At 39.5% G+C, this 12,429-nt stretch overlaps 6 protein-coding genes across 6 annotated transcripts; 3 read left to right on the top strand and 3 right to left on the bottom strand. All coding sequences in view use genetic code 12, as the record gives it.

Moving 5' to 3' along the window:
• Positions 1–370: 370 nt before the first annotated feature.
• On the top strand, positions 371–2,146 carry KGF57_002003 (uncharacterized protein; the record flags this gene model as incomplete). The annotated part of the gene is made up of 1 exon (XM_051751270.1): positions 371–2,146. The coding sequence occupies one exon, from the start codon at positions 371–373 to the stop codon at positions 2,144–2,146; it is 1,776 nt and encodes a 591-aa protein (XP_051609506.1).
• A 304-nt stretch (positions 2,147–2,450) lies between these two features.
• DCW1 (putative mannan endo-1,6-alpha-mannosidase) lies at positions 2,451–3,821 on the top strand (the record flags this gene model as incomplete). The annotated part of the gene is made up of 1 exon (XM_051751269.1): positions 2,451–3,821. One exon carries the CDS (start codon positions 2,451–2,453, stop codon positions 3,819–3,821), a length of 1,371 nt encoding a protein of 456 aa, XP_051609505.1.
• A 298-nt stretch (positions 3,822–4,119) lies between these two features.
• Positions 4,120–5,931, top strand: SNX4 (Snx4p; the record flags this gene model as incomplete). The annotated part of the gene is made up of 1 exon (XM_051751268.1): positions 4,120–5,931. The coding sequence occupies one exon, from the start codon at positions 4,120–4,122 to the stop codon at positions 5,929–5,931; it is 1,812 nt and encodes a 603-aa protein (XP_051609504.1).
• Positions 5,932–6,052: 121 nt separating this feature from the next.
• On the bottom strand, positions 6,053–7,873 carry KGF57_002000 (uncharacterized protein; the record flags this gene model as incomplete). Its single annotated transcript, XM_051751267.1, has 1 exon — positions 6,053–7,873. One exon carries the CDS (start codon positions 7,871–7,873, stop codon positions 6,053–6,055), a length of 1,821 nt encoding a protein of 606 aa, XP_051609503.1.
• Positions 7,874–8,207: 334 nt separating this feature from the next.
• Positions 8,208–9,455, bottom strand: KGF57_001999 (proteasome regulatory particle lid subunit; the record flags this gene model as incomplete). Its single annotated transcript, XM_051751266.1, has 1 exon — positions 8,208–9,455. One exon carries the CDS (start codon positions 9,453–9,455, stop codon positions 8,208–8,210), a length of 1,248 nt encoding a protein of 415 aa, XP_051609502.1.
• A 252-nt stretch (positions 9,456–9,707) lies between these two features.
• Positions 9,708–12,122, bottom strand: KGF57_001998 (uncharacterized protein; the record flags this gene model as incomplete). The annotated part of the gene is made up of 1 exon (XM_051751265.1): positions 9,708–12,122. The coding sequence occupies one exon, from the start codon at positions 12,120–12,122 to the stop codon at positions 9,708–9,710; it is 2,415 nt and encodes an 804-aa protein (XP_051609501.1).
• Between the last annotated feature and the right edge of the window lie 307 nt (positions 12,123–12,429).

Genomic DNA, 12,429 nt, shown 5'->3' with positions numbered 1-12,429 from the left:
TGGTTTTGTATCGGAAAAAAAAATAGAGGCAAAAAAAAAAAAAAAGTCGACGAAAGGTAGTTCTGTCAGTTCTTCATCACCGTTGAAAGATACAGCAGACAACACCAAAGTTTCACCACTTTTAGTTGCTATCCATTGGCACTATCAACTTCTGGTAACTCTTTTTTCATCCAAATCGCTTTATCGTTCACTAGTTTGAAAAAATCGAGATTCAGTGTGGTTCGCAGTGAGAAAAAAAAAAAAAAAGAAAACAGTCTCTCATCGACCCAGTTATCGATCCCAGTGATATACATTATATATCGTGCAATTGAAATCAGGTAATCACCTTTAAGTTTTACAAAAAAAAAATACCTCACTCCCCACTAACAATATGATGAGGAGTGATATTAGAAGATGCCGTCGGTGCAAAAGAAAGAGATTGGATGATGAGCCCATGGAGGTGAGGCAATTTAAAACGTGTGCCAAGTGCAGGATTATAGAGAGAAACAAAAAGAACCTGCGCAAACCACTAGCTAAGGAAACTATGCTCTATGGGTTGAAACAGTTTAGGGAACAACAATCCACTGAGAACTACATTGAAGAGGAGGGATTACTAAAGGATGAATTTTTCAAACGATATCATAATAAACCGTTCAATTATGACGCCGAGATCACCAAACTTATGAGTGACCCCAACTACGAGCCGCCAGTTATTACAAACCCCACTGATGAAATAATTGAGTCGTCGGATGTTACATCGCCGGGGGGAACAAGGTATCAGGTGACTATACGACGTGATGATGGAGGTTCACCTACTAGAGCCAGAGTGCCCCGAGCTGAAAAGATTAGAAAGCCAAAACAAACTTACAAGAAGAATAATGCTGTACCATATAATCTGGTGCGTCAGCAAGTCAACTCATACATCATGCGGCACCCCGCTGCTGCTGCTACTGCTACTACTACTACTACTACTACTACTACCCAGCCCATTGTGAGCAAGATTGATGAAAAAGCGCAACTTGTTGCAGAGTTGCTCGCCTTGGGAAATGGACTTCAAGCAGAGCCTGTTTCAGATCATGCAAACCCGTACCGATTTGCCAACGTATACTCCAACTTTGAGCAATACTTGCAAAAAGTTCTTGAATTGAAATCGTCAAAGAAGAACATAACCAACTTGGTATTGCTAAAAGAGTTTCCCGACACTTTTGCACAGGAAATGTCAAAGTACCACGCTGATGCTTCAATCGGCGATCGTAATTCTGAGTATCTTGCACTTAGTGAGAGACAATCGCGAATGAATTTATTGAGCAACTTGAAGGCCTTGTATGTTGACCCAATCATTGCCTCAACTTCGTTGCCGTTTGAGCAAAAATCAAACAACCTACACGATTATAGCTACCTGAGTGAATTGAGGTGCTATTACCAGTACAAGGATGTTCCCGGAGCGACAGCTGATACAACTGGCCTTGTGAATTCTTCCATTAGTCTTGCTTACTATAAAAAGTACAATATTTTGACAATAAAGTTCAATTTGTCAACCATTGACAAGACTAGTCAATATCCAGATGCGCTAAGGGTTGCAGTTATGGAGTCAGTGCAGAAGGTGAATGCAAGTATTGGCGATGCTAGCGTTTCGCTAAATATACCAGAGTTGGTGTTTAAGGAGTTGAAGAGTAGACGTGACGCATTGGACAGTGAAGTAAGGGCATATATTGATGACTTGAGTTTGGAAAAGTTTAGTGACGTTTTTGCTGAAATTAGTGGAGAAGTAGCTTCCGCTGAAGTTGGGGAATTGGAGGAAGATCTTGTGGAAAGCGATGATGAGGTTGAAGCAGGTATCGGCGAAATTTTAGAGGGTGATAATGATGATGATGAGGAGGAGGTGGACGAGGAAGTAGAAGAGGGAGTAGAAGAGGAAGAGGGAGTAGAAGAGGAAGAAGAAGGAGTAGAAGAGGAAGAAGCAGAAGAAGAGGGAGTAGAAGAGGAAGATGATGACAGTGATGATGACGAAATCACCGTCAATGAGGTTCATGAACAGGGTGTACTGGAATCAGGGAACGAAGTTGGGGGAGAAGAACTGACGTTTCTCAAAACGGTGAGCGAAGCTGTGACCAACTCTGGTTCGGAAGTTGCTGTTGAGAGTTTGGATCCCATTTTAAAGCTGTAGGTGTGTAGTATGTTTTGTAATTTCGATATAGACCCAAGCCATATGTGTTTCTTATAAAGTGTAGGAATCAAAAACTGGCCCTCTCCATGGTGGACAAGACGCGCTAAAAGAAGAGAAAAAAAAAAGTTGCACATCATTTTCTCCTTTCGAGTTTGAGAAAAAAAAAAAAAATATCAAGAGAAAAAGGGGGAGGGGTGCCTGTTTGATTTTATTATCTTAATCAACTGAGATTACTTTTAACTTGAATTACTATTTCATTTTCTTTTATTACTTGGCAGGCTATAGACGATTCATCTCTACATCCATGATGAATCTTTGCTTGACACTCGCTGTACTATTGACAAATATAGTCACTTTCTCGCAAGGAATACAACTTGATACAAACAATGTCACTTCGATACGAGAGGATTGCAATTTGATTGCCCAGGGTTTACTTGATTACTATGATGGAACGAAATACGGAGGAACTATTGGTGAGTTTTCATGGCCTTACTACTGGTGGGAAGCCGGTGGTGCATGGGGTGGATTGATTGACTACACCTTCTACTTCAATAATGATACTTTAGTACCCTTGATCAAACAAGCGTTGGAGTACCAGGTTGGTGACGATTACAACTACATTCCATTGAACCAAAGTACTACTGAAGGTAACGATGACCAGGGATTCTGGGGCATTGCGGTTATGGGTGCCGCTGAGAGAAACTTTAGCAATCCCAGCAACAGCAAATTAAGTTGGTTGGGATTGGCGCAAGCTGTGTTCAACACAATGACTGCAAGGTGGGATTATGCTGACTGTAATGGTGGGTTGAGATGGCAAATTTTCCAGTGGAACTCGGGCTATGATTATAAAAACTCTGTTTCGAATGGGTGTTTGTTCCACTTGGCTGCAAGGTTGGCAAGGTATACCCAAAACGATTCGTATGTGGAGTGGGCACAACGGGTTTGGGACTGGATGTATGGTGTTGGATTGTTGACTGAAGGTGATCATTGGTTTGTGTATGATGGTGTCAAGATTGCCAACAATTGTTCAAACATAACCAAGTATCAATGGACATATAACCAAGGTCTTATGCTCGCTGGATGCGCATATCTTTACAACTACACTGAAGATGAAAAGTGGCACAACTACACCAAGCAGTTGTTGAATAGTGCACAGGTGTTTTTCAAAAACATGAGTGGAAGTAGTGTCATGTACGAGGCTGCTTGTCAACCATCAAACACGTGTAACAATGATCAAAGGTCGTTCAAGGCGTACTTTTCCCGATTTTTAGCACTTACAGCACAGTTGGTACCCGAAACAAAAGGGCCCATATACAAAATGTTGGTGGATTCAGCAAATGCTGCTGCAGGTGCATGTTCTGGAGGTTATGACGGACATACTTGTGGTCTTTCGTGGACTAATTGGACTGTTGGATACGATGGTAATTATGGGTTAGGGGAACAAATGTCAGCTTTGGAAGTGATTCAAAGTGTGATGATTTATCATGATGCGCCTGCCCCTTACACTGCAGAGACTGGTGGCTCTTCGAGGTCGATGCCGGCAAGTGGGTACGGAACAACCGCAGCCAATGCCCAACCATTGAAATTGGACTCTGGTGACAAAGCCGGTGCAGGAATCATCACTGCCGTCATTGGAGTCTCTTTGATTGGATGTTGTGTATGGTTGTTGTTATAGAGTAGAGATAAGAAACTAAAAATAAAGAGAACAGGTTTGGATTTTTTGTATCAACAGGTGTAGAGAGAGATTGATGGTGATGGTGGATATATTCGAGTGGAGTCAACTGCAGTAGAGTAGAGTGCAGTAGCCAGGAAAGGTATGTTAAGTATTGGTAACCCCCAGTAAAGAGCAGCGTAGATAAAAAAAAAAAAATTAGAGGGCGGGAAAACAAAAACATTGCTAATCGGGGAGTTTAACTAAAAATAACCCCACGCAAAACACCTTATACACATACACACACAAACACACACACACAATGAGTTCAGAAGATCAGTTTACTTCAGTTCAGTGGGATAGAGAGGATTTAGGGAAAGAGCAGGCCCAAATGGCGCCAAAGATCGACTCCATCACAGAAGAATCTGGTTCCAGACGCAACTCCGAGGGCAAGGAGAGTGACGTAGTCGAAACAAGCGAAGCACATGACGACACAGCTGGTGGTGGAAATGTAGCATCTTATTCCAAGGAAGATAGTGCTCATGAGTCTAATGGAGATGATCCTGGTGCATCGTTACTTATTTCTGGAGATGTCCAGGGTCACACCAGTCAAGAGCCCAGCGAAAGAGGGGACGAAATTGAGCCAAGTGGCAAAGACGTTGGAAGAGAAGCAGGTGCTGCCCTGGATGTGGCAGATGAGGAAACTACCACTTCGAGGGCTCCGGTGGATACTACACTCTTTGACAAGTACAAGATAGAAGTCTCAGCCACTCATCCTAGCAGGGATTTGGATGCATCATCAAAACCATTCATTTCCTACTTGGTGACAACTACAACGGATAACCCCAATGTGCTCAAGCTTATCAAAGATAAGAAAGTAGATGGTGACGATGAGAAATACCGTACATTTAGCGTTCGCCGAAGATATGGAGACTTTCGGTACTTGTACGAGAGTTTAACCAATGATTTCCCCACGGTTATGATTCCTCCCTTGCCGTCAAAGCTGAATATAAAGTACTTGACGGGTGATACTTTTAGTCATGAATTTGTGCACAAGCGATTGCACTCATTGGACAGATTTTTGAGATTTATTGTCCAGCATCGCGTGTTGTCGCAACTGTCCATTTTCCATTTGTTCATTAGTGATTCTAATGACTGGAATACATTTACAACGTCTTTAAAACTTAAGGAGTTGAACATTAATGGCGAGCAAGGCGGGTTGGTGAATAAAGTTGTTAATGAGGAGTTGATTACTGAGAAATTGATGAATTTCCTCACATCTTCCAAACACAAGAAGGAGACAAACCGGGATATTTTGGAGATTAATGACAAGTTGAAGAAGTTGTATGAGAATTTGCTCAAGTTGGATCGTATTTTCACAAAGTTGAATCGAAAGAATCGTGATTTGAAAAGTGATTATGAACAACTCCTGAAGCAGATTTTAAAAATTTCCAATTTACAAACTGATCAGAAGGAAGATACTGCAATCACGTCTAATTTCAAGATATTTGCAGAAGCACTTGATTTTTTCCTGGATTCATGGGGACTGTTGTATACCTACATGGATGAATCGTTTTTAGTTCTGTTAAAGGATTGTTCAAAGTACATTATTGGTCTTACGAATTTGATTGAGTTGCTACATAACAAAAAGATTGATTTGCAGGTGTTGCAAGACTACTTGAACAAGAGCAGACATGAGTTGGACAATGCACAGGGGCATGGTCATCATCACCACAACCACAACCACAACCACAACCACCCACAAAGCAATCAAACTAGTAGTGGTGGCCATGGCGGTATTGTGAGTAGTACAACCCAATTGATCAAAGATACAATATCAACGTCGGCAACCTCAAATATAGGATCAAGTGCCACCGATTCCAAAATCCACAAATTGCAGACCAAAGTGCACGAATTGGAGAATGAAATTGAACTGCAAATTAAATTGATTAATGAATTCACTGATCGGATCATCAATGAGGAATATCCGAACTGGGAACGGTTTAATAAATTGGAGTTGAAAAACTCCATGCTTGGGTTGTGTGATAAACAGATTGATTTTTACAAGGGATTGGTTGATAATTGGAGTGATGTAGAAGCGAAACTTTCGAAACGGTTAGATGAGTTGAATTGAGATTACTTTCTATAGTGGGTAGTTTAAAGGCGTTTTTTTTGTTTCCATTTTTTATATTCACTTGGAGTATTTTTGTATTTACAGAGGAATGATATCCAACTCAAAATATTCTCTATATAAACTAATCCTTCTTTTTCAATCGATCATCTTCCCCCGCATGTTCGTCGTCATCATCATCTTCTTCATCTTCACCTAGATCAAATAGTGTGGCACCATCATCGTGGCTGCTCCTATGGTTAGTTTCTTCGTACCCTGGTGGTGGATGCGCTGAATCTGGTGTAGATAATGATTGCGTAGTGGATTTCTTACCCAGGGAGGAGGATTTTGGCAGCAGTTGGTGTCCTTCATCAATTTCAAAACTATCTCTATCGACATTTCTCCTTGAATTATTACGTCCACTATTCAAGTTTTCATCATCATCATCATCATCGTCGTCGTCGTCGTCGTGACTCATCAACGACAAATCGTCCAATTCAAACTCTGTTCCTCCAGGACCTTGATAATTGGGGTTTTCCGGATCATAATTTGGGTCATCTTCGTCTCCACCGCCAGTCGACAATTGTTGTGATACTGCCAACATATAGCTGGTTTCAGTTGGACGCCATAACCAAGCGATAATCATAAACACCATAAAGAAGACGACACTTGGCCAGAAATCGAAAATGAAAAAAGCACTTTTCCAATGCTCTTCAAACATTTGGGTTGTTGACATTGACAAGTAAATGAATGAACTTAAAGTGAGACCAAGGAATGTCAAAATGATTGCTGAAAATACAATCTTGAACAAGTTTTGGTACAATTGTAGTTTAATGATTTGACGTTGTTGATGTAGTGACTGGGTTGTCTTGCGGAGTGATGTCAATATCGTCACATAATAGATTGACAAGACAATTGAAATGGGGATCAATGGTAACAATCCCAACAAGTCACTTGCATCTCCGTCATCGATACTGTCGCTGTTTACTAAAGCCGTTGATGAGCCACTAATGTAGTTGAAGATCAAATACGTCAACGACGAGGCAAAGTTGAATCCAGCAAGTATTTTACAATAAAGCATTGTTCTCTTGTTCAATTTCAATTTGACGACTCCATATCCCAATGCAATACAGAGCAAAAGAAAGAATGAAAATGTAATCTTGACGGCATTCAAAACCGCCATGAAAATCATATAAAATATTCCAAACCCATTTTCCCGGTTCGACACTCGATTGACATAATCGTAATATGACCAAATCACCAACGTGTCAAATGTCAAAAAGCCCAACATTGCCAACAAGTATCGTTGCAAGGGCAAGATTTGATTTTCTTTTCTCTTTTTGAAAAATTGGAAACCAAATAATGCCAACGCGATAGCATAACACAAGGTCAAGATCCCGTATGCTGGCAACTTTGGTATTTCACTAGCGTTCAATTGTCCAAATGCATTTTGGAAATTGATGGTTCCTCTATACTTGACGTCGTCACTCGTGGGGGAAAATGTTGAAATGCAGTAATAACCAGTTTGGTTGATTGGGTAATCGATATTGGCATTGCCCAATTGGTGCAATTGTGACGACAAGATGGTTGAGTTTGTAGAATTCGCATTGACGATAAACTGGCCAATTTGATCCTGCGAACATACTTTCAAGTCATTAACGGCATATTCATCACAAATGAATTTATATCGTCCTTCACCGAGATAAGCCCCAATATTGATGAGATCCTTATACTCGAAAATGATGTAGCTTACTTTGATATCGTCGTAGGTGGCATCTTTATGCTTGGAGTCGTATTTGTGGTCCTGATATTGCGATAACGATAATCCAATGTGTGGTTTTATCGACCCACCCCAATCCTTTTTTGAGTAGACTCCTGCACATACTTGAGAGTGTTGGTTGTTGTCAAACTTGGCAAGATTGGCTAGTGTGAGAGTGCAGTATAGGAGTAGTGATATGAATATCATTTGAAATACTGCTTGTGGAAGGGGAAACGGTGGAGTTGTTACTATGGAAAAGGGATCGGTCAATATGGGTTTGACATTTTTCTCTCCTTTTTGTTTTTTTTGTTGTTCTGGTTCTGGTTTTGTTTTGTTTCCTTTTGTTTGTTGGAGGAGAAGGAATAGCGCTTGTTTTAACGCCGAGAAATTTGGTGCAATATGGTAGCGTAGAAGTAGAATGGGATCAGAGCAGCTAGATGGGTGGTGATGCTCTTTGGTACAGAGACTGACAGAGTCTACAGTTATCCCAGTATGGACAAGGAGTGTGTATATATATGTATCCGTAAAGAGAACTGGCGTTTTATATACCTGCCCAAACAGTTCCTCCACTTTCGTACACAAGATTACCCAATTGTTCAACTTTATGGTCCCAATCAACCAAATGAGTATACAAGTTGTGCACCTGCTTCAAATTCAATATTCTGGGCTGTAACCACGTAATGACCAAAATCTCATCGATCTGGTTAATGTAACCCTGAATCAACTTCAATGAGAAGCACTTTATGATCAAATGCTCAACATCATTCAATGGCGTACCGGTAAACTCGCTAATTTCTTTGAAACTGATACGTTTGTTGGTTGTTGACTTTGTTGAAATCAATTCTAGCAATGCCATTATGATAATCTTTTGCTTGATAAACACTTGGTGCAGTTGTAATTGCGGTGATTTAGTGAATGCAACCGATAACCAACGGTTGAAACTTGATAAATCCCCAGCATTCAAGGCTTGTATGAGGTTGTATAGCCAATTATATGGTGATTCTTGACTGGCTATCTCTTGCAAGATATCATGCAAGATCAACTCACCGAAATTGTACACTTTGTCACCCAACAATGCAGCAATGCATAAATCGTAGCATAATTGAACTTTTTCGGCAGATGTCAATGAGGGGACTGATGAAAGAAACAATAATCCATTGGCGTAATATGCATTATAGTTTTCGTGTAATTTGTACTCCAATGACTTGGTTTGGTAATAAGCGGCATTAATCTTTGCACTCAAGTCATTATTCAAGTTTTCAAACTTTGGTTCAATCTTGCTCATTGTCACTTCGCATTGTTCGAAATTCTTCAATAACAAGTAAAAACGACTGATTTGCAAATCAATATAGATTAAAGATTCATCATTGGTCAAGAGTTTGGTGAATTCCGGATCCTGTGACCCATCTTCATTATCTTTGAAGTTGTGTTCGCGTTTGAGGTACTTGATGTACTCCAGTCTCAAGCTGTTCAATTTGTCCAAGGTGGTTTCATCACTAAACTGGGACCCAATTAAGAAATCAACAACTTTGATCAAGTTCAACTTCATGGCAAACTGCTGGATGAATTGAGTGTATACCTTATGTTTCAAGTCCTGTGGGATTTGGTCTTGGTCAAAGTTGCCGTAAAACTCGTCCAATTGTTGCGTTAATTGATGCCATAATTTCCGTTCGTAGTAGTCTTCCAATTGATAGAATAATGATACTAGTTCAGAGTTGGAATCTAGTTCCAGTCTGATTGTGGCTAGAACGGTGGAGACATCTGATGAGTCTATATCCATTGCTGACATGGCTGTGAAATAGAAAGTGTTTGAGGGTGTCACTGAGTTGTTTGGATCAAGTACTTAGTTAAGTAAAGAATTGAAGTAAATTTTCTGTTGTTAGACCAACCAGTGGCAAAAATTCAATATTTTTTGTGCGATTGTACACTACTTTTTTGGGGAAGAACAGAGTTATACCAAAGAATATACCAAACAATGCATCTGTGGCAGTAGTGTAGTACTTGTACCGTTTATCAGATTTCAAACTAAATGCGAAAAGACCTATATAATATACTCGTCATCCTCGTTACTATCCTTAAGCTTATCATTGTTATCTCCTTCAGTCTCTGCAGTGTCATTCTCACCCAAAATGCCACCTAATAGATTCTCATTATTGACAACATTACCATGGTCGTCCTCATCAAGTGAAGTTTTGAAATTTTGCCAAGTGGTTAAGTTCTCTTCAAAAAGGGCTTTCCCATTACGTATATAGTTGATCATGATGATTAGCCATTTGCGTTCCAATTTCTTGATGAAATCAATGAATGTGGTCATCAATGCCTGGGTCAAGTTTTGTACATCCTTGTTGCACAATTGAATCAATTGATTGATTTTGTCCAATTCTTTTTCGAGATGTTGGATTTTGAATTTGATGGAGGAGGTGTGTGAAGGTATCGTGGTTTGCATTGCCGGTGATGCGACTGCATTTGAAGATGCCGGGGTAGATGTTGATGTTGACGCTGCTGTTGTTGCACTTCCTTCTCCATTGGATTCATCAACGGGCAATTGAAAATTAAACTTTTTCGTTTGGTTATTCCCTCCAAACAAGCCATACCAAGACGCTTTCTTTTGAACCTTCTTCATCGATATATTCTTCAACGCATTGTTTAATGTTGGACTATTCAATTCTTTTAAATGGTCAAGTGAGTTGATGACCACAGCATCTTCTTCTTCATGTGGATGAGATTTGGCAAAACTTGGTTTGCCATGGGATGGGGGTGCATTATCTCTTGTGGTGGTTCCTCCGCCAAGGCTGCCCCCGCCAAAGCTGCTGATGTTGATCAATTGTTGGAATTTGTTGAATTTCAACTTGTACAAAATCTTAAATTGGATAATCTTGTATTTATAAAATTTGATCAAATTTAGAGCTGCTTGGTTGTATTGGATTAGTTGATGTATTGGTTCTTGCCATTGGGGTATCAATTGATTCAAGACAAAGTTTTCAAAATTTAGGAAAACTTGATCCATTGTTGATCCAAACTTCTCAATTGCTTCTGAAAGGGAGTTTGTGGTGGATACAGTAATATCTGTGTAAAAACTAGACTCTCCAGATTGGTCGTATTGTTGTTGTTGTTGCTGTTGCTGTTGTTGTCGCTGTCTTATATGATGGGGTTTTTGATGATAAATTTGCAATGAAAAGTTGTTTAAATTACCACCCAAGTCAATCAATACATTGATCAAGCTTTTGTAATCTTTAGTTGTCTTGATATCCAATTTGTTAAGAAAGGATAAACTGGATATAATCTTGTGGAATTTGGCTTCAAATGCAACGAGTTCCTCAGGGATGGTAAATTTCAAATCATTATTGAAATCACCAGTATTTTCGGTGTCTGAGCCGGTATTTGTAATTCTTGTCCCGCTCAATTCAAACAATTTAATTGAATCATTCAATTTTTCCAAATCATCATTAATTTTTTTCAAATTTGATAAATTATCACTATTTGAGGTAATATCAAATCCATTAACAATTGGCATGATAGAATACAATCCATTTTGGTCAGCAGGGTTGACTGGGTTTGCCAATAATAAGTTGTTTGGTAAATAACTAACTGGTGGTTCATTTAATGCATTGTACCAACACAATTCATAATTTGGATCAAGAAATTTATGCAAAAGTGGACAATTTTTCAATTTGGGGTCGGAATCAAACACCAAGTCAGTTAAAAACAACTTGAAATATCGTCTTCTCATTTCAATTATACTTGATTCACTATTTAAATTGATGGAGTTGAGTAAAATGCTGATTATGGAATGTTTTTCTGGAATCGGTGGTATAATCAACGTGGGGAACAATTTGACTAGATTGTCACGTAGAGATTTGAATTCACTATATCTTCGTTTAACAACAATTTTGCTTTGTAGGATTTGAGATTGTAGTTGAATTGAGTATACTATGGTGGATGAGTTGATTAAACGTTCTGAGTTGATGACGTCGATAGTCAAGTCTGATGCTTCAAGGAGTTGAGTGATTTGATTAGATAGACCCAATGTACTGTTTACTAGTTCAGTGGGGTACTCGTCATTGTCACTAAGTGCGTTGGATACAGGTGAGAGCTGTTGCTGTTGCTGCTGCTGTTGCTGTTGCTGTTGCAGGGAGTGCAGTTGTTGTTTTCGTGGCAGCTGTGGCAGCTGCTGTTGCTGTTGTTTTTCTGTCATCGTCCTCTTCTTCTTCTTTTTCTTCTGCTTGTTTTCCCCATTAGTAGTAGCAGTGGCAGTAGCAGCAGGGTGTGTTGTTGTTGTTGTTGCTACATCACTGTGTGTGCTGATCTCTCCTTGATTGTTACTGTTATTACTGCTTTCGTTATTGCTGTTGTTTGTGGTTGTGTTGTAAGGATTTGTCAATATAGATGCATTGCCATATAAAGATGGGTTATTATCCTGTTCTAAGTCATCAAATAAGGAGTAATCATTGGACATGGTGGGGGAGGAGGGAGGTGAATGCAAAAAAAAAAAAAAGAAAAATTAAAATAAAAAAAAAAGAGCAAGAAAAAATAAGAAGTGGTGAGAAGCAACTGATCAATCAAATGTGTGTTGGTGTAGGGTATGTGTGTGTGTAATAGATTGATAGCAGTGGTTGTTGTGTTGTGAGCTATTTGATCCTCAATGTGTGGTTTATAGAGTTTGGTGTTGTTATCTCTTTCTCTTTCTCTTTCTCTCTTTCTCTGTTGTTGTTGTTGTTGTTGTTGTATGACACATAATTAACTGACTATTAAGATCAATGTCG

Source organism: Candida theae, assembly GCF_024610275.1.
Source record: "Candida theae strain CBS 12239 chromosome Unknown scaffold51, whole genome shotgun sequence".
Lineage (NCBI taxonomy): Eukaryota > Fungi > Ascomycota > Pichiomycetes > Serinales > Debaryomycetaceae > Lodderomyces > Lodderomyces theae.
Note: the sequence above shows the minus strand (reverse complement) of the source record. Positions and strands in the feature narration are given on the sequence as shown.